The sequence below is a fragment of the Neodiprion pinetum genome, chromosome 4 (genome assembly GCF_021155775.2).
Source record: "Neodiprion pinetum isolate iyNeoPine1 chromosome 4, iyNeoPine1.2, whole genome shotgun sequence".
NCBI lineage: Eukaryota > Metazoa > Arthropoda > Insecta > Hymenoptera > Diprionidae > Neodiprion > Neodiprion pinetum.
Window position 1 is genome coordinate 1,800,689 of NC_060235.2, and position 25,443 is coordinate 1,826,131.

A 25,443-nucleotide genomic window follows, 5' to 3' on the forward strand; every position below is an offset into this window, starting at 1 on the left:
CTTTCCCGACCAATTGGACCCCAAGGAACTCAGAAAACGCAGCAAAAGGAGCGTGGGATCAACGGGAGAGAAGATACGAGGAAAAAAGCACCTGCTGAAAAATGTCGAAAATTCAGGTTTTCGTTTTTTGGCTGTAACTTTCGATGCGTTGATCGCGGCGTATTGGGACTGCGCCCAATCGATTTCTCTCGCAAAATTACGTCGGAATAGTGCCACAATTAATTTATTCCAGCACTTTTGAAAATCGCGAAAATTTTCGCCAAAAATACAAAGGGGTTAACCTTCCTTTTTTTTTGACCAAAAAATTTTTCGTCTCAGAATTGATTCGTATGACTCTTTCCCGACCAATTGGACCCCAAGGAACTCAGAAAACGCAGCAAAAGGAGCGTGGGATCAACGGGAGAGAAGATACGAGGAAAAAAGCACCTGCTGAAAAATGTCGAAAATTCAGGTTTTCGTTTTTTGGCTGTAACTTTCGATGCGTTGATCGCGGCGTATTGGGACTGCGCCCAATCGATTTCTCTCGCAAAATTACGTCGGAAAAGTGCCACAATTAATTTATTCCAGCACTTTTGAAAATCGCGAAAATTTTCGCCAAAAATACAAAGGGGTTAACCTTCCTTTTTTTTTGACCAAAAAATTTTTCGTCTCAGAATTGATTCGTATGACTCTTTCCCGACCAATTGGACCCCAAGGAACTCAGAAAACGCAGCAAAAGGAGCGTGGGATCAACGGGAGAGAAGATACGAGGAAAAAAGCACCTGCTGAAAAATGTCGAAAATTCAGGTTTTCGTTTTTTGGCTGTAACTTTCGATGCGTTGATCGCAGCGTATTGGGACTGCGCCCAATCGATTTCTCTCGCAAAATTACGTCGGAATAGTGCCACAATTAATTTATTCCAGCACTTTTGTGAATCGCGAAAATTTTCGCCAAAAATACAAAGGGGTTAACCTTCCTTTTTTTTGACCTAAAAATTTTTCGTCTCAGAATTGATTCGTATGACTCTTTCCCGACCAATTGGACCCTAAGGAACTCAGAAAACGCAGCAAAAGGAGCGTGGGATCAACGGGAGAGAAGATACGAGGAAAAAAGCACCTGCTGAAAAATGTCGAAAATTCAGGTTTTCGTTTTTTGGCTGTAACTTTCGATGCGTTGATCGCAGCGTATTGGGACTGCGCCCAATCGATTTCTCTCGCAAAATTACGTCGGAATAGTGCCACAATTAATTTATTCCAGCACTTTTGAAAATCGCGAAAATTTTCGCCAAAAATACAAAGGGGTTAACCTTCCTTTTTTTTTGACCAAAAAATTTTTCGTCTCAGAATTGATTCGTATGACTCTTTCCCGACCAATTGGACCCCAAGGAACTCAGAAAACGCAGCAAAAGGAGCGTGGGATCAACGGGAGAGAAGATACGAGGGAAAAAGCACCTGCTGAAAAATGTCGAAAATTCAGGTTTTCGTTTTTTGGCTGTAACTTTCGATGCGTTGATCGCAGCGTATTGGGACTGCGCCCAATCGATTTCTCTCGCAAAATTACGTCGGAATAGTGCCACAATTAATTTATTCCAGCACTTTTGAAAATCGCGAAAATTTTCGCCAAAAATACAAAGGGGTTAACCTTCCTTTTTTTTTGACCAAAAAATTTTTCGTCTCAGAATTGATTCGTATGACTCTTTCCCGACCAATTGGACCCCAAGGAACTCAGAAAACGCAGCAAAAGGAGCGTGGGATCAACGGGAGAGAAGATACGAGGAAAAAAGCACCTGCTGAAAAATGTCGAAAATTCAGGTTTTCGTTTTTTGGCTGTAACTTTCGATGCGTTGATCGCGGCGTATTGGGACTGCGCCCAATCGATTTCTCTCGCAAAATTACGTCGGAATAGTGCCACAATTAATTTATTCCAGCACTTTTGTGAATCGCGAAAATTTTCGCCAAAAATACAAAGGGGTTAACCTTCCTTTTTTTTTGACCAAAAAATTTTTCGTCTCAGAATTGATTCGTATGACTCTTTCCCGACCAATTGGACCCCAAGGAACTCAGAAAACGCAGCAAAAGGAGCGTGGGATCAACGGGAGAGAAGATACGAGGAAAAAAGCACCTGCTGAAAAATGTCGAAAATTCAGGTTTTCGTTTTTTGGCTGTAACTTTCGATGCGTTGATCGCAGCGTATTGGGACTGCGCCCAATCGATTTCTCTCGCAAAATTACGTCGGAATAGTGCCACAATTAATTTATTCCAGCACTTTTGAAAATCGCGAAAATTTTCGCCAAAAATACAAAGGGGTTAACCTTCCTTTTTTTTTGACCAAAAAATTTTTCGTCTCAGAATTGATTCGTATGACTCTTTCCCGACCAATTGGACCCCAAGGAACTCAGAAAACGCAGCAAAAGGAGCGTGGGATCAACGGGAGAGAAGATACGAGGAAAAAAGCACCTGCTGAAAAATGTCGAAAATTCAGGTTTTCGTTTTTTGGCTGTAACTTTCGATGCGTTGATCGCAGCGTATTGGGACTGCGCCCAATCGATTTCTCTCGCAAAATTACGTCGGAATAGTGCCACAATTAATTTATTCCAGCACTTTTGAAAATCGCGAAAATTTTCGCCCAAAATACAAAGGGGTTAACCTTCCTTTTTTTTTGACCAAAAAATTTTTCGTCTCAGAATTGATTCGTATGACTCTTTCCCGACCAATTGGACCCCAAGGAACTCAGAAAACGCAGCAAAAGGAGCGTGGGATCAACGGGAGAGAAGATACGAGGAAAAAAGCACCTGCTGAAAAATGTCGAAAATTCAGGTTTTCGTTTTTTGGCTGTAACTTTCGATGCGTTGATCGCGGCGTATTGGGACTGCGCCCAATCGATTTCTCTCGCAAAATTACGTCGGAATAGTGCCACAATTAATTTATTCCAGCACTTTTGTGAATCGCGAAAATTTTCGCCAAAAATACAAAGGGGTTAACCTTCCTTTTTTTTTGACCAAAAAATTTTTCGTCTCAGAATTGATTCGTATGACTCTTTCCCGACCAATTGGACCCCAAGGAACTCAGAAAACGCAGCAAAAGGAGCGTGGGATCAACGGGAGAGAAGATACGAGGAAAAAAGCACCTGCTGAAAAATGTCGAAAATTCAGGTTTTCGTTTTTTGGCTGTAACTTTCGATGCGTTGATCGCAGCGTATTGGGACTGCGCCCAATCGATTTCTCTCGCAAAATTACGTCGGAATAGTGCCACAATTAATTTATTCCAGCACTTTTGAAAATCGCGAAAATTTTCGCCAAAAATACAAAGGGGTTAACCTTCCTTTTTTTTTGACCAAAAAATTTTTCGTCTCAGAATTGATTCGTATGACTCTTTCCCGACCAATTGGACCCCAAGGAACTCAGAAAACGCAGCAAAAGGAGCGTGGGATCAACGGGAGAGAAGATACGAGGAAAAAAGCACCTGCTGAAAAATGTCGAAAATTCAGGTTTTCGTTTTTTGGCTGTAACTTTCGATGCGTTGATCGCAGCGTATTGGGACTGCGCCCAATCGATTTCTCTCGCAAAATTACGTCGGAATAGTGCCACAATTAATTTATTCCAGCACTTTTGAAAATCGCGAAAACTTTCGCCAAAAATACAACCTTCCTTTTTTTTTGACCAAAAAATTTTTCGTCTCAGAATTGATTCGTATGACTCTTTCCCGACCAATTGGACCCCAAGGAACTCAGAAAACGCAGCAAAAGGAGCGTGGGATCAACGGGAGAGAAGATACGAGGAAAAAAGCACCTGCTGAAAAATGTCGAAAATTCAGGTTTTCGATTTTTGGCTGTAACTTTCGATGCGTTGATCGCAGCGTATTGGGACTGCGCCCAATCGATTTCTCTCGCAAAATTACGTCGGAATAGTGCCACAATTAATTTATTCCAGCACTTTTGAAAATCGCGAAAACTTTCGCCAAAAATACAACCTTCCTTTTTTTTTGACCAAAAAATTTTTCGTCTCAGAATTGATTCGTATGACTCTTTCCCGACCAATTGGACCCCAAGGAACTCAGAAAACGCAGCAAAAGGAGCGTGGGATCAACGGGAGAGAAGATACGAGGAAAAAAGCACCTGCTGAAAAATGTCGAAAATTCAGGTTTTCGTTTTTTGGCTGTAACTTTCGATGCGTTGATCGCAGCGTATTGGGACTGCGCCCAATCGATTTCTCTCGCAAAATTACGTCGGAATAGTGCCACAATTAATTTATTCCAGCACTTTTGAAAATCGCGAAAATTTTCGCCAAAAATACAAAGGGGTTAACCTTCCTTTTTTTTTGACCAAAAAATTTTTCGTCTCAGAATTGATTCGTATGACTCTTTCCCGACCAATTGGACCCCAAGGAACTCAGAAAACGCAGCAAAAGGAGCGTGGGATCAACGGGAGAGAAGATACGAGGAAAAAAGCACCTGCTGAAAAATGTCGAAAATTCAGGTTTTCGTTTTTTGGCTGTAACTTTCGATGCGTTGATCGCAGCGTATTGGGACTGCGCCCAATCGATTTCTCTCGCAAAATTACGTCGGAATAGTGCCACAATTAATTTATTCCAGCACTTTTGAAAATCGCGAAAATTTTCGCCAAAAATACAAAGGGGTTAACCTTCCTTTTTTTTTGACCAAAAAATTTTTCGTCTCAGAATTGATTCGTATGACTCTTTCCCGACCAATTGGACCCCAAGGAACTCAGAAATCGCAGCAAAAGGAGCGTGGGATCAACGGGAGAGAAGATACGAGGAAAAAAGCACCTGCTGAAAAATGTCGAAAATTCAGGTTTTCGTTTTTTGGCTGTAACTTTCGATGCGTTGATCGCAGCGTATTGGGACTGCGCCCAATCGATTTCTCTCGCAAAATTACGTCGGAATAGTGCCACAATTAATTTATTCCAGCGCTTTTGAAAATCGCGAAAATTTTCGCCAAAAATACAAAGGGGTTAACCTTCCTTTTTTTTTGACCAAAAAATTTTTCGTCTCAGAATTGATTCGTATGACTCTTTCCCGACCAATTGGACCCCAAGGAACTCAGAAAACGCAGCAAAAGGAGCGTGGGATCAACGGGAGAGAAGATACGAGGAAAAAAGCACCTGCTGAAAAATGTCGAAAATTCAGGTTTTCGTTTTTTGGCTGTAACTTTCGATGCGTTGATCGCAGCGTATTGGGACTGCGCCCAATCGATTTCTCTCGCAAAATTACGTCGGAATAGTGCCACAATTAATTTATTCCAGCACTTTTGAAAATCGCGAAAATTTTCGCCAAAAATACAAAGGGGTTAACCTTCCTTTTTTTTTGACCAAAAAATTTTTCGTCTCAGAATTGATTCGTATGACTCTTTCCCGACCAATTGGACCCCAAGGAACTCAGAAAACGCAGCAAAAGGAGCGTGGGATCAACGGGAGAGAAGATACGAGGAAAAAAGCACCTGCTGAAAAATGTCGAAAATTCAGGTTTTCGTTTTTTGGCTGTAACTTTCGATGCGTTGATCGCGGCGTATTGGGACTGCGCCTAATCGATTTCTCTCGCAAAACTACGTCGGAATAGTGCCACAATTAATTTATTCCAGCACTTTTGAAAATCGCGAAAATTTTCGCCAAAAATACAAAGGGGTTAACCTTCCTTTTTTTTTGACCAAAAAATTTTTCGTCTCAGAATTGATTCGTATGACTCTTTCCCGACCAATTGGACCCCAAGGAACTCAGAAAACGCAGCAAAAGGAGCGTGGGATCAACGGGAGAGAAGATACGAGGAAAAAAGCACCTGCTGAAAAATGTCGAAAATTCAGGTTTTCGTTTTTTGGCTGTAACTTTCGATGCGTTGATCGCGGCGTATTGGGACTGCGCCCAATCGATTTCTCTCGCAAAATTACGTCGGAATAGTGCCACAATTAATTTATCCCAGCACTTTTGTGAATCGCGAAAATTTTCGCCAAAAATACAAAGGGGTTAACCTTCCTTTTTTTTTGACCAAAAAATTTTTCGTCTCAGAATTGATTCGTATGACTCTTTCCCGACCAATTGGACCCCAAGGAACTCAGAAAACGCAGCAAAAGGAGCGTGGGATCAACGGGAGAGAAGATACGAGGAAAAAAGCACCTGCTGAAAAATGTCGAAAATTCAGGTTTTCGTTTTTTGGCTGTAACTTTCGATGCGTTGATCGCAGCGTATTGGGACTGCGCCCAATCGATTTCTCTCGCAAAATTACGTCGGAATATTGCCACAATTAATTTATTCCAGCACTTTTGTGAATCGCGAAAATTTTCGCCAAAAATGCAAAGGGGTTAACCTTCCTTTTTTTTTGACCAAAAAATTTTTCGTCTCAGAATTGATTCGTATGACTCTTTCCCGTATGGCTGTAACTTTCGATGCGTTGATCGCAGCGTATTGGGACTGCGCCCAATCGATTTCTCTCGCAAAATTACGTCGGAATAGTGCCACAATTAATTTATTCCAGCACTTTTGAAAATCGCGAAAATTTTCGCCAAAAATACAAAGGGGTTAACCTTCCTTTTTTTTTGACCAAAAAATTTTTCGTCTCAGAATTGATTCGTATGACTCTTTCCCGACCAATTGGACCCCAAGGAACTCAGAAATCGCAGCAAAAGGAGCGTGGGATCAACGGGAGAGAAGATACGAGGAAAAAAGCACCTGCTGAAAAATGTCGAAAATTCAGGTTTTCGTTTTTTGGCTGTAACTTTCGATGCGTTGATCGCAGCGTATTGGGACTGCGCCCAATCGATTTCTCTCGCAAAATTACGTCGGAATAGTGCCACAATTAATTTATTCCAGCACTTTTGAAAATCGCGAAAACTTTCGCCAATAATACAAAGGGGTTAACCTTCCTTTTTTTTTGACCAAAAAATTTTTCGTCTCAGAATTGATTCGTATGACTCTTTCCCGACCAATTGGACCCCAAGGAACTCAGAAAACGCAGCAAAAGGAGCGTGGGATCAACGGGAGAGAAGATACGAGGAAAAAAGCACCTGCTGAAAAATGTCGAAAATTCAGGTTTTCGTTTTTTGGCTGTAACTTTCGATGCGTTGATCGCAGCGTATTGGGACTGCGCCCAATCGATTTCTCTCGCAAAATTACGTCGGAATAGTGCCACAATTAATTTATTCCAGCGCTTTTGAAAATCGCGAAAATTTTCGCCAAAAATACAAAGGGGTTAACCTTCCTTTTTTTTTGACCAAAAAATTTTTCGTCTCAGAATTGATTCGTATGACTCTTTCCCGACCAATTGGACCCCAAGGAACTCAGAAAACGCAGCAAAAGGAGCGTGGGATCAACGGGAGAGAAGATACGAGGAAAAAAGCACCTGCTGAAAAATGTCGAAAATTCAGGTTTTCGTTTTTTGGCTGTAACTTTCGATGCGTTGATCGCAGCGTATTGGGACTGCGCCCAATCGATTTCTCTCGCAAAATTACGTCGGAATAGTGCCACAATTAATTTATTCCAGCACTTTTGAAAATCGCGAAAATTTTCGCCCAAAATACAAAGGGGTTAACCTTCCTTTTTTTTTGACCAAAAAATTTTTCGTCTCAGAATTGATTCGTATGACTCTTTCCCGACCAATTGGACCCCAAGGAACTCAGAAAACGCAGCAAAAGGAGCGTGGGATCAACGGGAGAGAAGATACGAGGAAAAAAGCACCTGCTGAAAAATGTCGAAAATTCAGGTTTTCGTTTTTTGGCTGTAACTTTCGATGCGTTGATCGCGGCGTATTGGGACTGCGCCCAATCGATTTCTCTCGCAAAATTACGTCGGAATAGTGCCACAATTAATTTATTCCAGCACTTTTGTGAATCGCGAAAATTTTCGCCAAAAATACAAAGGGGTTAACCTTCCTTTTTTTTTGACCAAAAAATTTTTCGTCTCAGAATTGATTCGTATGACTCTTTCCCGACCAATTGGACCCCAAGGAACTCAGAAAACGCAGCAAAAGGAGCGTGGGATCAACGGGAGAGAAGATACGAGGAAAAAAGCACCTGCTGAAAAATGTCGAAAATTCAGGTTTTCGTTTTTTGGCTGTAACTTTCGATGCGTTGATCGCAGCGTATTGGGACTGCGCCCAATCGATTTCTCTCGCAAAATTACGTCGGAATAGTGCCACAATTAATTTATTCCAGCACTTTTGAAAATCGCGAAAATTTTCGCCAAAAATACAAAGGGGTTAACCTTCCTTTTTTTTTGACCAAAAAATTTTTCGTCTCAGAATTGATTCGTATGACTCTTTCCCGACCAATTGGACCCCAAGGAACTCAGAAAACGCAGCAAAAGGAGCGTGGGATCAACGGGAGAGAAGATACGAGGAAAAAAGCACCTGCTGAAAAATGTCGAAAATTCAGGTTTTCGTTTTTTGGCTGTAACTTTCGATGCGTTGATCGCAGCGTATTGGGACTGCGCCCAATCGATTTCTCTCGCAAAATTACGTCGGAATAGTGCCACAATTGATTTATTCCAGCACTTTTGAAAATCTCGAAAATTTTCGCTAAAAATACAAAGGGGTTAACCTTCCTTTTTTTTTGACCAAAAAATTTTTCGTCTCAGAATTGATTCGTATGACTTTTTCTCGACCAATTGGACCCCAAGGAACTCAGAAAACGCAGCAAAAGGAGCGTGGGATCAACGGGAAAGAAGATACGAGGAAAAAAGCACCTGCTGAAAAATGTCGAAAATTCAGGTTTTCGTTTTTTGGCTGTAACTTTCGATGCGTTGATCGCAGCGTATTGGGACTGCGCCCAATCGAATTCTCTCGCAAAATTACGTCGGAATAGTGCCACAATTAATTTATTCCAGCACTTTTGAAAATCGCGAAAATTTTCGCCAAAAATACAAAGGGGTTAACCTTCCTTTTTTTTTGACCAAAAAATTTTTCGTCTCAGAATTGATTCGTATGACTCTTTCCCGACCAATTGGACCCCAAGGAACTCAGAAAACGCAGCAAAAGGAGCGTGGGATCAACGGGAGAGAAGATACGAGGAAAAAAGCACCTGCTGAAAAATGTCGAAAATTCAGGTTTTCGTTTTTTGGCTGTAACTTTCGATGCGTTGATCGCAGCGTATTGGGACTGCGCCCAATCGATTTCTCTCGCAAAATTACTTCGGAATAGTGCCACAATTAATTTATTCCAGCACTTTTGAAAAACGCGAAAATTTTCGCCAAAAATGCAAAGGGGTTAGCCTTACTTTTTTTTCATTTTTCGACCAAAAAATTTTTGACTCGGATTCGATTTGTATGACCCTTTTCTGACTAATTGGGCCCCCAGGAACTCAGATAACGCAGCGAAAGTAACCTGGGATGAACAGCGATGAAGTTACGATGGAAAAAGCACCAGCTGAAAAATGTCGAAAACCCAGGTTCTCGTTTTTCGGCTATAACTCTTCGTACGTTGCTCGCAGCGTATTGGTACTGCGCCCAATCGTTTTCTCTCGCAAAATTACGTCGGAATAGTGCATCAAAGAATTTATTCCAGCACTTTTCAAAATCGCCAAAATTTTCGCCAAAAATGCGAAGGGGTTAGCCTTACTTTTTTTTCATTTTTCGACCAAACAATTTTTGACTCGGATTCGATTTGTATGACCCTATCCCGACTCATTGGACCCCCTAGGAACTCAGAAAACGCAGCGAAAGTAGCCTGGGATCAACAGCGATGAAGTTACGATGGAAAAAGCACCAGCTGAAAAATGTCGAAAACTCAGGTTCTCGTTTTTCGGCTCTAACTCTTCGTACGTTGCTCGCAGCGTATTGGTACTGCGCCCAATCGTTTTCTCTTGCAGAATTACGTCGGAATGGTGCATCAAAGAATTTATTCCAGCACTTTTCAAAATCGTCACAAACAAAAAGCCGAGAAAATGCAGATCAATTTTCGCATTCTTTGACTGTAGCGTTTAATCCGTTGCTCGCGGCAATGTGTAACTTTTCGCAGTTTGTTTTACACATAAAGTGACGTCGATATTTTTAAACCTCGTTAAAATGGTACTGAGCAATCAACGGAATCCGAGATATTTTTCGTTAAAATTTCGTCAGGCACCAGGAAACCATCTGGCCCCCCCCGGCTCAGGGGGGTCGCTCAAAAAGAGTGACTGATCACTTGATTGCTGTCGATACCGATCGTGTCCGTCTACATGCATTCCTGTTTGCTAACTTCAAAGTGCTCCCTATTCACGCACTACGTCTAATTGGAACTAGTTCAAGAATTCATCTACTGTTGTCAAACTGCTTTCATCCAAAACTTCATCGTGGTTAAATCCAATCAGCCGCTTCCGAAACATAACAAGATTTTACCACTGTAATCGACAAAAATCCTTGACCTGATTGCATTGTGGGTGTACGATGCTGGCTACTTTTGGACGGAATCGAGTTGTGCAAGTAAACTATTGTCTGAATTCAAGTTCTTTCAATTTCAACAAGAAAGTGTTTCATATTTCAATATTATTATTTATTTTATTTCACCTCATATCTTACAGAGTATGGGTTTCCCCGTTATAAGGCATAAAGATGATACTTGTCATTGGCAATAATATCTGATATATTACATACAAAAAATACTTCCTACTTATATTGGTAAACGTGATTCTCTCGTAAGTGGTGTATGAATTCATTTTCCACGGTTAATTAATAATGCTCGTCGTCAGAAAATTGGTGTAGCTTTCTTCTCGGATTCAGCGGATTAATAACGGATATGCAGCACCTGCACAGGCATCTGACGTACCGGCATCGATGTTCCGCGCTTTGATATATCATGTGTTGGCAAGTTACGCTCATTCGAAACTCACAAGACCCCATCGCAGAGTATCGTCGGCTGTCGCAAGCGTCCAGCACCAGCGCACGTTAGCGATTAACATAACCTCTCGTGCTCCATAACCTGAAAGCAATAAGGCCCAAATAAATCACCACGTGAGAAGTAGAAAAGGAGCGTCAGTGAACGCAAGTTGGTGATCGAACTTTCGATAATAAACCGTTAATGAAAGTATCAAAATGGGTAAAAAGTCGAAGATTGGAAAGCAGCGGAAGGATAAATATTATCAGTTAGCCAAGGAGACAGGTTAGTGCTCTATATGAGAAATTCTAACCTAACTTAAAACTATCCACATTTTTTCAATGGCTTGATATTAATTGAAATTTTACCTTACCCAGGTTTCAGATCTCGTGCGGCGTTCAAGTTGATCCAACTCAATCGTAAATTCGAATTCTTGCAAAAGTCTAGAGTATGCATAGATCTCTGCGCTGCTCCTGGTGGTTGGATGCAAGTCGCCCGGCAGAACATGCCCGTGTCGTCAATCGTCATCGGCATAGATCTATTTCCGATAAAACCGATACCCGGCTGTATCAGCATTACCGAAGACATTACAACGGACAAATGTCGTGTCGCCATCTCCCGAGAGTTGAAAACGTGGAAGGCTGACGTTGTTCTCAACGACGGAGCCCCAAATGTTGGTAAAAATTGGCTGCACGATGCCTATCAGCAAACCTGCTTGACTCTGTCGGCTCTTAAAGTTGCCACACAATTTCTCAGACCTGGAGGATGGTTTGTCACTAAAGTCTTCAGGTCCAAGGATTATCATCCTCTTGTCTGGGTCCTGAAACAACTATTCAAGAAGGTATTATTAGTTGCTATGTATTATCAGATCCAAGCAAACATTAAATAATAAATATTTAAGCAGCTAACGCATATTGTTTTCGATTCAGGTACATGCCACAAAGCCTCAGGCTTCGCGTAACGAGTCAGCAGAAATATTTGTCGTATGTCAGTATTACATTGCACCGGATAAGCTTGACCCTAAATTTTTGGACCCCAAATATGTTTTCTCCGAACTGGACGTCGAGTCCAAGAATAAATTGAACGTCTTTCATCCAGAGAAGGCAAAAAAAGCCAAAGCTGAAGGATATGCTGAGAACGACTATACACTCCATCATAAGATGTCTGTCTCGGATTTCATAGCGAGAGAAAGCGGAATTGAAGCACTGCAGTATGCTTCAGAAATTTATATCGACGACGAGAGAATAGCATCTCATCCAAAAACAACCAAGGAAATATTAGAATGCTGCAAGGATATAAAAGTCTTGGGTAGGAAAGAATTAAGGTCTCTGTTAGCTTGGTGGAAATTGTTGAAGGAGGAATTCTGTAAACCCGAAGAAGATGCAGAAGCATCGACTCTGAACAAAGATGAAAGTACAGACCAGGTAAGGCCGCTGACCCTGGATGATGAAGAGGACAAAGAAGATTTAGCGATTGAAGAGGAAATCTCGGAACTCAAGGCGGAAGAATTGAGAGAAGCAAAAAGAAAACGAAAGAAGGCCAACAAAGAGAGACAAAAATTGAACGATCGATTGAACTTGAAAATGGTACACAAAGGAGACGAGGGGCCCAAGCTTGAAGGAGACGACATGTTTGACTTGAAAGAAATTAAAACACGCCAGCATTTGAACACCGTCATAGACCAAACACCTGACATGGTCGCTGAAAGTGAACCAGAATCTGACGACGAGAATTTTCTGCCAAAAAAATTAAGGTACGAAAAAGACACAGGGCACTTGGACAGCTCCGGGAAGTACTATAAGACGGAAGATAGTGAGCCTGAAGACACGGATGCAGATGATTCGGACAGTGATAAATCCGGGCTAGGTATGTAATCCATTCCTCGACCCCAATTTCTAATTATTCTGATGCTGTAGACATTTTATAACCATTTCACATTATGAATATCTGCATAACTGTCAAATTATATTGCACACAGGACTCAGTGAATCTGAAAACGAAACTCTTCAGGGTCAATCTAGAAAGAGGGGACTCGGAGAAGACACTACCAGCAATCCATTGGTCACAGATCTGGATGGACGAGACAAAATATCTAAAAGAGCACAGAAAGCAGAGCTGTGGTATGAAAGGGACATATTTAAAAATTTAGAAAACGACGGAGACGCGGATATTGAACTTGACAAAATGGCACAGCAATTGAAGAATAAAGGAGGAAGCATACTTGGTGAGGCAAAGTTAAATGCTAAGAAGCAAAAGAGTAATGAGAACGCACGTAGTGAGGATAGTGATGAGGAAGTCAGCAGCGATTCGGACGATTCAGATTACGACATTGAGGAAGCGATGGCTGATGATAAAAAACCTAAAAAAGTAAACGGGAAAGGCGGATTTGAAATTGTTAAAAAAGAGAATCGTAAGTAAATGGACAACTTGTTTCGATTAGTCTTATATCCAGTAATTAAAATCTCACCCCGAAATTTCACAATGATTCTAATTCGGTTTTGGCACTGTCAAATTCAATCAATAATGTCCGAATGTTTTCAGCATTCACAAAGAAAAGTAAGAGAAAATTAACGGACGAGGATTTGGCACTGGGTTCGCTGCTGGTGCAGAGTAAAAAGGCTCGGAGGGAACTTGTTGACGCAGCATGGAACCGTTACGCTTTCAACGACGAAAAACTACCCGAATGGTTTATCGAAGACGAAGAAAAACACATGAAAAAGGAGGCGCCTGTTCCGAAGGAACTCGTAGACGATTACAGAAAAAAAGTAGAAGACCTGAACGTCAGGCCGATCAAAAAAGTGCTCGAAGCGAAGGCAAGGAAGAAGAAGAGGGCTGTGCGTAGGTTGGAAAAGGCAAAGAAAAAGGCGGAGTCACTGATCGACAACGTGGATCTTACTGATGGCGAAAAAGCAAAACAAGTCAAAGCGTAAGTAATTCTCATCGTATTATTACAATCAATGAAATTGTAGTATTTGTGGTATCGAAAAATTTGTACAAACACCTGCGTCCGATGGCTTCTTCAATTAGTTGTTTATTTTTTATAGATTATACAGAAAGGCGCACAAGGAGCCGAAGAAGGAGGTGACATACGTCGTTGCGAAGAAACACTCGATGCAAAAGCGGGCGATAAGACCGGCAGGGGTTAAAGGACAATACAAAGTCGTCGATCCTAGAATGAAGAAAGATTTGAGAGCTGCCAAAGCGAAATCCAAGACCAAGGGTCGCGGTAAAAAAAGCAAAGGGGGAGGAAAGCCACCGAGAGGTAAACCCAAGGCGGCCAAAGCTAAGAAAGCTAAATAACAGGTTAATTCAGATTCCCATACGAACTGCGGCATTCGATTCCCGTAAAAAATACGAAATATTTATTTAAAAAAAAAACACACACACACTCGCACACGTAATCAATGCATATCGATTAATCGTTGTAAAACGTGTATCAAGAAAATAAGCCGCCAATGTAAGTGCATGAAAAAAATGAATTGTTTTCGAAACCTTCAAGCGCCGTCGTCTACGATTCTACGTGTTTTGAATAAAAATTAATTGTTGACAACATGTACGTTTTGTCTTTTGTCACTTATCTCCTTCACTTATCCTATCTCGGAAACATAGTCTCACTTTGAGTGGTATAAAGCAATCACCTCGTACAAACAGTTCTATTTACTTAGGATTACAGTGCTCTAAGATACGGGGCTATATATTATTGCCTATTATTTCAAATCAGCAACTTTGTGTTGAAATGACGTTTCTAATCACGTATCTCTTGTCGAAGAGCTCCTGCTTACTGAATTCGATTACATGCAGAGGGCATTTCCATACGACGTTTTGGCACTGTGGATAATCGCGTCAATAATTATTCGAATTCAAACTGCCAAGTTTTCAGCAAAACATATCAGGAGGCAGATATAAAATCGCGGCAATTTCTCACATATATTTTCAAATTTAGAATTTGTCTCAGATCTCTATATACCATTCACATATCGAACATCGAGACAAGTTTTCCTTAACTAGCTTTACCATTTTTTTTATTCATTTATTTTTTTTGAATTTTTTTAATATTTTGCACGGTTCATTAATTTCTGGATGAATAAAGTTCACCGCTGTGGAAAGAGAAAAAAACAATTTTAAACGCCTATAATTAGTAATGAGAAAGATTGCCATGCCGTTGTAATTTGTGCATCGCAAATGTTTATTTGCAAGGCACCCGTTTTTCATTCTCTGCCCGATGTCACGTGAATAATAATTATTAATGATAATTAGTCTTCCGTACAATGGTATAACGGTCAATAACAAAATCAAGATACCTCCGTCCTCACCCACAAGCGTCTTATTTGCCAGATTATTTTTGCCCACGCGAAACAAACAGCCAGTCAACGAATTATCACGAAAAGAAGAAAATCATATTGCAAACACTCTTAGTTAACAGTAATCTTAACAATTTTTTCGCAAAATATTGCTGACTAGGAATATAATTTTCTTCCATTCGTCGGTGTATTATTTTATTCATCATATACCGTATACGCACGTTATAACGATAGAATATTTCAAACATAAGAATGTCGTCAGACTTTTGAAATTTGAGTAATACGTCGTAGGCGAGCGTAAAAATACGGCGTTACTTTTTCCTTCTCTTTCTATCAGCGTTTTTTTTTTTATTTCCTACATAACGCGAAGAGTGTCCTTGAACTTTGAACTTGTACAGAGCGAATCGCGGATTATTGAAGGTCAAAGACTACGCAAACGAACCAGGGAACTTTTATTTCACGCCTCGCGTCATTTTTGTTTGTTCAATCGATACTGTAAATACGGTTTCTCAACACACGCACGGAATAAAGTCAAGTTACGGCAAAGTCTGAAACGTACATATTTTACATACAGAAATAAATTGTCATGGTAAATGCATATTGCTTGCATATTATATCCAAATACCGCATAAACATGCTTGTCTCGTCTAGATATTTAATTACCTACAGCATCCTTGTATTAAACATTGTACGATACTTACTTACATACGCATAAAAACACACGTGCATTATACCCACACGATGAATAATTAATATCCATGCATACAGGCGGTATATTGTAATTACTTTAACCATCAGGCGTCAGGATTCAAAGTATAAACAATTAACGTCCGAGTACCTGCTTCGCGTACGTTACAATGTCCGCTACGCGTATAACATTGCGTATAACAGTCGAAGCGGAGTGAAGTGAAAAATAGAGAAAATAAAAATCGAATACTAAATCGCTCGTGTCGATATAGATCGCAGACGCGGTGTAATTATACATGTATGTGTATATGTATGCCGATAGCAAGCGTACAGCACGTATACAACATCGCGGTAAAATTGAATATACCGAGTGTGTATACATATTAATAAATCGTCATTACAGAGCGGGGCGTGTGGCCTCCGTTAAACTTGACCTTGTTTTATTTTCAAACAACCCTGTAACAGCCGCGTGTATCCGTGACATATATCCATCACTGTGTTGGTATACGTACAAATGCATTCCCATTTGGAGCCACTTGCTGTGAAAACGGTTGTAAGAAAATCGAGGAAATAAAATTGTTTGAGATAAAAATTTGATTGTGTTTTCACTGGTTAGAATATCCGCGATATCCGTTTCTCGCCCCTCGATTGATCGCTTGGATCGATCCCTGTTTCTCAAAAATACGAAATCTGTTAGGTATACATATATACATGTATACCGTGTGTTGAACATTATTGTACGTACAACGTACATACGTATCTTGCATTGCGCAATCGTAGACAATAATTTATATAACAAGAGACCGTGACGAGTCTACAATCTGGCAATGAACTTGACCCTTAAGCGGATTCTATTAAGGCCTATCTACGCATGCATGTCGCTATAGGTATGCAGCTAAAACTATGCAAACTAGGCATACGAGGCGGGCAGAGAAGTATACCTACATGTCGTACATATGTACACACACAATACCGAGGGCATTTGTTCGCATAGTTGCACCAATGGTCTTGCGGCACTTGACTACCTCCATGTGTACGTATGCGCTCGATTATGAGCATAATGCCGTCGATGGTTAGCACACATCCAGGTGGGCATATATGCCCGCTCCGTGTTTACCTACCTAGATGTAAACGACGCGAAGGTCAAGTGCATCATGCTAGGAAATAGCTGCGGCGACGCGCAGCTTTAACCAAGGACGCGAGACTCCGAATGCTCGGTATGATATATGATAGATGTACCTGTTATACGAATGTGCATCGTCGTTATGATTACGGAAGGTGCTACGACCACCGAGGCTCGTTAAACCAAGCGGAATGGAGAAGCGAAGGAGAAAATCCAACGTTTCGTGTTTTTATGCTCTATTTTTTTTTTTTTTAATACTCTTACGGATGATAAACGGGGAACCAAGTACCTGGGTATTATGTATGTTCTGTATCCGCGAAAAACGATGCGCGGTTATATACCGTCGCCTGCTTCTCATTTGCATCATCAAACTAGGTATGTTTGTCATCGCAAACAAACGCGCGGCATAAAATCGCGTCAATTCAACCTTGAGGATGCTTCGGTCGCTTATGTCATTTTTAAGCCGGATTTTTTTTTTCTTCTCATCCTACAGAGATAAACGATCGGCGAACCGGCGAGTGGGCGTCGGTTGCCTCGTTGCCTTGATTTTGGAGGATTTTTATCTTTTCTATTTCAAAAGAATCGCGCGTTTACGAGTAATTTTATAAAAGCGCGCAATCGACGCCGCCTGCATAGGCGGCAACCCAAGTTACGTTGGTACAATCCGGGCTGCTATACTTGGCGGAAATATACAAAGGGCGTAACGGGGCGGGAAATTTGGCAAGTTCTTCGCTTCTTGTTTACTTCGTTTAATCGTCGCTCGACGATATTGTGTAAAAAGCGAACCACTACCACATACCGAGACTTATGAACGTACTTTAAATTTCGACGCAGTATTTATTTTCAAATATTATTCGACGCTGTTTCCAATATGTTTAAAAAGAAATTACAAACGTCGCGCCAAACCGACGAAAACTCAAATTTACAATTGTATATATATAAAAGTTGAAAAAAAAAAAAAAAAAAAAAACAAGCAAACAATACAGGAACGCGATTAGCTTATCGCTTCCGTTATTGCAATCATTGTCCGGTCATTAAAATATAATTACGGAAAAAATATCTTCGCTCTGACATTGACGCGTGTAACAAAATGCCGCGCGGATCCCTCTTATCATCAGCCTCGTACCAAATACATTTTCCAAACCGAAAGCGCTGACGCGGCTGGTACCGGAAGTGGTATAAGGTTATCGGCGACGCAGCTTTGACACGCGCGGATTCTGAGCGGTATTTCAAAATAATACGTATACATCGGCCGTTCTTTCGTCGTCGATATTCCAACAGAGATCGTTCCTTGTTTGTTTGCCGTTTTTCCTTCTTTCTTTCTTTCCTTCCGTGTCCCACATTTATTTCCGATATCCCGGTCCCTCAGCCCTCCGTGGTCCTCCCGCCCCCGCCGTTTTTCCACCTGTCACCATTTGTCAGCGATACCGAGCAAGTAAGTGCGATGATGCAACTGCGTAGCGTCGGGACGCTGCGCGGTCGATGTCAAGGCCAAGGTCGTCTCGTCAGTCGCGTCGATCGCCGTTTAAAGTCCGTTGCACGCGGTGAAACTTCGTCCCGTCCGCGTGCACGTTACAGGCATTCGTAGACGTGAGGGGCATGTGTGTCCATACCCTGTGTAAACCGACTAATGGCCGCGGGGTGAGAGGATATAGGTGAATGATTATTCAGCTAACATATAGTCAGTCATCCTACCTCAACAACAAATCACGGTTATCGTTATACTCGCGGTTCTGTGTACGCACGCCTAGGGTACGGGGCCAGAGTTTACGGAATGTTTGCAAAGCAGTTTACCGCATATGACGGAAAAATACTTTGCCACTTTTCGAGTACGAGCGAGTGACGCAACTCTAAAAAATAAATTATCGTAAAACCTGAAGATAGTGAAAGAAAATATTTACAGACCGTTACCGATTATTTTCATATTTCTTATTTATTTTTACGCGTACACCTTACGGACTTGCATATACATATACTCGTATTAGTTTATTTCTTTCGTATCGTGGTCCAATTAATCATTTTTCGTATAAATTAGAATTGAAAACGAAGTAAGGACATCAAGGTGATGCCCGATACTCCTATTTTGGTAACAAAAACCGTTATCCAAATTTCTCCGAGACGATTAATCTTGCGAATAAAAGTCGAAACAGCCAACTGCGGAATTGTTTGGCGCATTTCGATGTTGATTGATGTAAGATTAATAGGATCACTGTACAAAAAACATAAACGAATACATATATATATATATATACGTATAAGTCCGTAAGGTGTACACACAAGAATAAATTTATAAAAATATTCCAATAATTGCTATCGACCACTAAATATTTTCCTACCTCCTCCAGGTTTAGCGACAATTTTTTTTCTCAACATTTGTCACAAATTTGTCGAGTGATTAACCTTAAAGAAAAAAAGAATCAAGTTAATAAATGAACCACCCTGCTATATTGTACACCCTGGCTTTGCTCTACATAAATTCGATGGCGTCTTTCGTGCTTTTGGTAACTATTGAATTAGCCTGAAAACCATCGTACGATTACAGTATTTATTTTCTACAACGACATGTTGTTTAAAGCTCCGGATCAAACAAGACAAATTCCACAGCCGGTCCGAGAGTCCAAATTCACGACCCGACCGAGATTATAACAAACACATCCTATTTACCGACCCTAGTATGAGCGATTCTAACGCGAGCAGATGGTTTATTATTTAAATTTCAAGGTGTCTTGAAATCGGTAGAACGATGAGAAGGGACCCCCCGATCGTCCTTGCGCGTTGTCTCTCCTCCTCGAGGGTTTGTAATCGAATTGCGCAACCCTCCAGTTTCTTCTCCCGCATCTGGATTGTGTAATATACGGTTAAGAGGAGGAGAACTCGCTTTTCGCCCCGCGGGTCGTCAGGGAGTACGGGGTTGCTGATGGAAAGGGACCGTTAAGCCCGACGTATACCGGGAGAGTTTAAGGTCAGGGTTGACCTAGCTGCGAAGTTCGAGAAACACTCGTACACAGGTGAATCGAAACAACACCCACACAACCCACGCTCGTATCCGAATAGCTAACTGCTCGCCGTTTCATCGAACGAGCTGCGCGCGCTTCGACGCTTGCGTCGCGATGCCTCAGCCACTGTCAAGGTCATTCTCGGTCACGGGCGACGCTCGTTTGCTGATCCAGGGACGAGGCGAACAAGAGCGGCAAAACCGGCAAAACTCGAACCTTCCGTACTCCGTCCTTGATTTGCGTTATACAAGCAATTCCCGAGAGGAGGAAGAATTTTTTAATGCAGAGATTAAAAAAATAAAACAAACAAAACAAATGGCGGTCAAACGAACCCGGCTGGTATCCTTTCCTCCCACTTTGTACCCCTGACCTTCCTGTGAATAATTTCCCTCCGAGCCTACATCAAACATGCAGGAGGCATGGTCCCGGGTTCCAACCCCCCCACCCCCACAAGGTTCGTACGCGCCTGCCTTCCTGGATTCCCAAGTCCCCCAAGGGGCGACAGGGTTAAACCGAGCGCCGAGGGTGCGGACAAGTTCAAGGCCGCAATGTCCGGGCCGCGCCCGGGCGAGCCAACCCAAATACGATTTCACCTCCCCTGCAATCGGGAAATAAAACTGGTACCCGCGCAGTGTGTGTGTATGTGTGTGTGTGGGGGGGGATTCATGGTCGAGAGCCTCCGGAACCCTTCTACAGAGGTCGAGTATCGTGAAAACTTCCCAAAGCTGCTCTAGTTTTCGAAAATTTTATACTCTATCCAGTCACACATCGTGTACCTGGTGAAAATGATTTTTACAATTCTCTAAGAATTTTTAAGAAATTTTTACAACATTTCGTACATTTATGTGCAAAAAATTGTAAACACGCACGGTCTCTCATAAAAATTTGCAGATTTCCCATGAAAATTTGCATTCCCTCGGTAAAAAATTTACAAGCTGATGCAATTTTTTTTTTATACAATTAAAAATTTTCATCAAGGATGGACATTGGTTTTCCTATTGTAATTACAAATGTATAACCTATGAGAAAGAAGAAATGAGGAGATATAACGATAATTATCGGTCGATTTCAGCCAACGTCCCGAATAACTTGAAAATTACCGACTACAATAATGTCCGGAATAACGAATGGACGTAAACAATTGAGAAATCCTACGTAACATTAATGTGTATATTAATAGATGTTGTGAGAATTCATCGTTTCTATTACGAAACGGACTAGAATAATTCTGTAAAAATTACAACGCTTACGTCTCGTAATTTCCAAGTACCAAAAGCGTGTAATGTGTTTAATTTTTTTCTTTTCGTTTTTTTGTTTTTTTTTTTTCAACATTCGTTTCGTTCTCGTCTCCCAGTTTCACCGAGGCTCCGTTGTCGCGGGAAAACCAATTCCCTCGTTTCTATTTTCCGCTTGGTAGCGTGGGCGAGGCGCTTTTATACATCGACGCAACGACCTTGAACTTCATCTTGCCGTTCGCTGACGTCACGATCCTCTCGACCCCTCGGTCTCCCTCACCATAAACTCCCTCCGCGATACGGTCTAAATTATTTATTAAACATTTTTCTTTTCTCGCTCGTTCCGTCCTGACGTGCATATGCTGTTCCAGCGGGTTTACAGCCACCGGATCCAATATCCACATGCATACGCTGCGAAAACCTTACACGTGGCGAAAAATTTTCAACGTTGCAGAAAAAAAAAAAAGGAAAAATGACGTCGGCTGCAGCTGCTTCTTTTCAAATTCAATCACGAACGTCGGGCTTTTCTACACGTGCATACGTACAGGCACGGAGGAACAATGAACGCGTGGATGATTATCGTTTGCATTTTGAATAATAACATTTTATTCATACCGCAGTTAAATGATCGACTTTGTGCGAAAACAATGTTGGCGATTGCGTACATGCGGGGAGGTCGTTGTGACGTAGGTACATGTAGGTGGTCGTATTGTGCGTATCGGACGACGAAGGACGTACCACGGTGCCTGTAATACGCGCTAATATGCTCTTCTGCATCGCATACGCAAAAACGAACAAATGCACCAGAAGATAATAACCCGTGGTGATATTTACGTATAATAATGCGCATGACTGACAATGAAACACACCGTTCGTGTCCGGATGTTGAAAATCGAGTGTGTGCGTAGGATGATCTACCTACCGTACGTATCGCGCACACCACGAGGTTGCCGATAAGTGGAAAATCACAGTGTGGCCGGTCCCAGCATCGCCACGCGGGAAATCAATCTGTCAAGTGTTTACCAAGAGACGAGTTACTCGGCGTATCGTTCGCCAATTGTCGATTCCTGGATGATGCCTCGGTACTATCGCGGTTGATCCAGCTCCGACAGATTCCTGAGAACAGACGATGGATTATTGCAGACGGATGAATAATGACGTAGGTGCACGGAATCCGGAGTCTGAAGGTTGCCCCGGTCGAGGGCGAGAATTTAACTGCCGTCGCGTTTGGTGTTTCTGACCTGTAAATCAATTTCGATCTGTTTATCCCGTGTTTAAACGTTCGCCAGTTAGTTTTCCACAAGGACATTATAATGCGCGTTCGTAAATCAGACGATGCTTGAGCACAATTAAGGTGTATGATGTATACATGTGCGTGTGTGTGTGTGTGTGTGGGGTGTGGGTGTGTGAGGTAGGCGTTTGTCCACTCGACGAAAATTGGCCAACCCCGAACCGGCCTGCATTATACCGCGATGTTGCAAAATATGTTCATGGGTGCAGTAAACGCGCATTTCCTACGTCGTAGTTGAGAGTCTGGGTGCACCGTAAATCAGTCGGAGGAAGAGGCTGTTGTAGTATCCGACTGCGAATCCATCATCGAATTGAAGCCTGAACCCGGAACCGACTACCGGAACAATCGCTCAACGACCGAGGAGATTACCTTCTGGCGGACCCGAAATACAAAAAGATGAAGAAGAGGGTGAAGGCGTGTTATCCCGATTTGCAGGCCTCGACGTCGGTCCTGAGGCCATGGCTTCCTCCGATTTTCGAACAATGGCCCAAGGCCAGAGGATGGACTTGGAACCAATTAGCAAATTTTGGGAGTCATCCAGCTCTACGGATTTAACGATATTTCGACGCTACTAAGTAGCGGTGTAAATATGATTCAAAGACCAGCCAAGCATCCGAGTGTTTGATTGTCGAAACGCGGTGAGGTACGGAGTAATAAAGATCGCCTTGTTGGACTGTGGAGATTCATTAATAACCGAGTTGGAGAACAATTTTCGCAACACGACTCGGTACTCGAATGTTGCCTCCGATCAACTTCAACCTCGGCCTGCCGAGCAGCGAATGACGATGAAACCCGATCAGTGATTTCCTGGATACCTGAATAACCGCGGTCGTAACTTTCCCCGGAATAATTGTTAAATTTTGCAAGGAACTTCGACTGCCAAAAGCCATTGCATAACTCCGGTTATATTCCTCCTTGGAAGGTGTTTACGAGCCTAGATACGAGGTTACGATGTGCACGCGATGACGGGTCGACGGAAGGTCATCGTCGTTGCACAATCGGGTTTATATCCGTCGGTGATTGTTAGGCGCGAACCGTTGGGCCCCAGGACATTCGATCGGCTGACAGGTGTCGGTCGATCAGTCCTTGAGGTGGGATTCCACTGCGGCAAGCCTTTCCCGTTGCCCCTAAGGTCCGGATGTCGAATTGTAGTGGATTGTTTTGACCATGCGGACACGCTTCGGCACATGGACGACGTACATACATGCCTATACTATGACAGACGTCGAATAGTCGATGCTCGTTGAGCCGTTCGACTTCCTAGATAGCGAAACGATTTTGTGGGGAAGGTACCGCGTCTAGCCTTATATTTCAAGGACTGTTTCTCTCGAGTTCGATTTTATGGTTGGTATTATTTATAGGAACGTCCACCAGCGCCGTCTTGCTACACCCTGACCCTCGAATTTCTACGACCGTTGTGCAGCGATTTGCAATCGATTGAAATAGCTCCAGTCGACTTGGAGATTTTCAACCTCGACGAGATTGCCGAACGGTTTCGGTGAGGAACAGGGGACGACGGTTTCTGCTCTCTTTCTGACAAACCCAAGAGTACGCCGTTAACCTTGTTAACCCAGTGAATCGCGTCCGGATTCTGAACAGGAAACCGTTATTATACTCACAATCAGCTGAACAAGACCAAATTATGGTTTGTATGAGTTACTGGCTCGTATACGAAGAATCGTTTGATAGATACAGATTTAAGTATACTCGGAATTTCTCTGGCTTGCGAGCGAGCGTCACGTAGTGTTGGAATTAGACTATGGTTGAAATTAGACGGATGGCTGGAGGATCGGACACGAGTCTCTTCGTAGAAACGTATGGCGCGCGTGACTCTATCGTAATCACGAGAAGCGAAAAGGATAAACACCATACCCAACTATAGCTGTCTCGAGTATCGAATGTCACAATGACTCGAGTGCAAATACCCAATTTGCCGAATCTCGCGGTGTTTTCGCGTTTACAGCGAACGCTACCGGACTCGTCAGGGACGTTCAGTCTCGTTTTTGTTCCTCCTTTTCTTTTTTGCCGACTTGTTTGTTTGTCGAAATAATTCATCAACGAATTTATTCCTCGTGGTTCTTTTGGCGAAGAAGAAGCAGAAGAAGAATAAGTAATAGAAAAATAAAAGAAAGAAACAGGCATGGGCACCGTAGCACCTGCGCACCATGGACTGTCGTTTCACTTCACATTTACGACTCAAAGGTTCGAAGGTGGGTGAGAACGGTTTAACGTATGTGCGGTAACCACTGAGACCTGTGGTGGAAGTAACGGGCAATCTATTATAACACACAGAACCTCGTTTATTAGGAAGAGTTATTTTTGACCCGAGGTTACGATGACCTTTCCCAAGTTCCGCAATTTGTCTATACATCTATGATACGTGCATAATACACACATCTGCACGGCGACTAGGTACGAATGGTTTTGCACTCTACATTCAACGACGTATCCAACCCACGTGTTTGTTGTACCTACGCAGATGCATTCGCCGGACTTATTGCGGGAATAAAAGGCTTGCACGAAGGCGATATGGATCTTTGGATTAATTTATCCTCGCCGTCGCAGTAAAGTGCACCGCTGCACGTTAAGGCCCGTCAAACGGACGATAAATTACCGAGAGAATAGATTGCGTCAAGTACCCACGTATACGGTGGCAATTCAATACGTAGGTAGCGACGACTTTGTCGTGTTTCTTTTCCTTACAATCTTGCGACATTCAAGCGGTTATTTCCGCTTTCCGTTTAAAATCCTCTATCCTACATTCGAAATGTTTTGCTGCTGGATTTTGGCACCCGGATGTCACCTTGAGACCGGCAACAATATGCTAAACACATGTTTGGGCAATTATTGTAGCATGACACACGCCGTAATCACTTGGCAGCATATAAAAACAATTAAAGTCTAGGTGTATGTATGTGTAAGGTGCGAACGGAAAATAAAATTATCCATTCATTTCTTTCCATTTTACGTAAACGCCAAAATTCCGGGGCAATTTCTGCGGTGGTACCGTAACGCCGAGGAACCACCACCACCACCGCCACC

At 42.2% G+C, this 25,443-nt stretch overlaps 1 protein-coding gene and 1 long non-coding RNA gene across 4 annotated transcripts in view; one reads left to right on the forward strand and one right to left on the reverse strand.

Annotated features, from left to right (window-relative positions):
* Positions 1-10,467: 10,467 nt before the first annotated feature.
* The window catches only part of LOC124217718 (uncharacterized), a 96,146-nt gene continuing 81,170 nt past the window's right edge, over positions 10,468-25,443 (reverse strand). For 2 of the 3 annotated variants that reach the window (XR_011177038.1, XR_011177037.1), the window contains exons 3-5: positions 22,033-22,226; positions 11,142-11,597; positions 10,468-10,873 (exon numbers count right to left, since the gene is read on the reverse strand). This is a non-coding gene — a long non-coding RNA (uncharacterized lncRNA). Of the gene's footprint in view, positions 10,874-11,141; positions 11,598-22,032; positions 22,227-23,216; positions 23,877-25,443 lie in introns of those variants that run through there. The other variant, XR_011177039.1, reaches the window with a different exon arrangement.
* LOC124217716 (pre-rRNA 2'-O-ribose RNA methyltransferase FTSJ3) lies at positions 10,809-14,173 on the forward strand. Its single transcript, XM_046623705.2, has 6 exons — positions 10,809-11,053; positions 11,146-11,609; positions 11,698-12,634; positions 12,747-13,178; positions 13,310-13,694; positions 13,813-14,173. Exons 1-6 carry the CDS (start codon positions 10,987-10,989, stop codon positions 14,066-14,068), a joined length of 2,541 nt encoding a protein of 846 aa, XP_046479661.1. The 5' UTR covers positions 10,809-10,986; the 3' UTR covers positions 14,069-14,173.

What these genes read in the sequence shown, in the direction of transcription:
- LOC124217716 (XM_046623705.2), top strand. Translation starts at nt 10,987, where the DNA reads ATGGGTAAAAAGTCGAAGATTGGAAAGCAGCGGAAGGATAAATATTAT. An exon ending in CAGTGATAAATCCGGGCTAG is followed by an intron (nt 12,635 to 12,746) that starts GTATGTAATCCA and finishes TATTGCACACAG; the next exon opens with GACTCAGTGAATCTGAAAAC. An exon ending in AAAGCAAAACAAGTCAAAGC is followed by an intron (nt 13,695 to 13,812) that starts GTAAGTAATTCT and finishes TATTTTTTATAG; the next exon opens with ATTATACAGAAAGGCGCACA.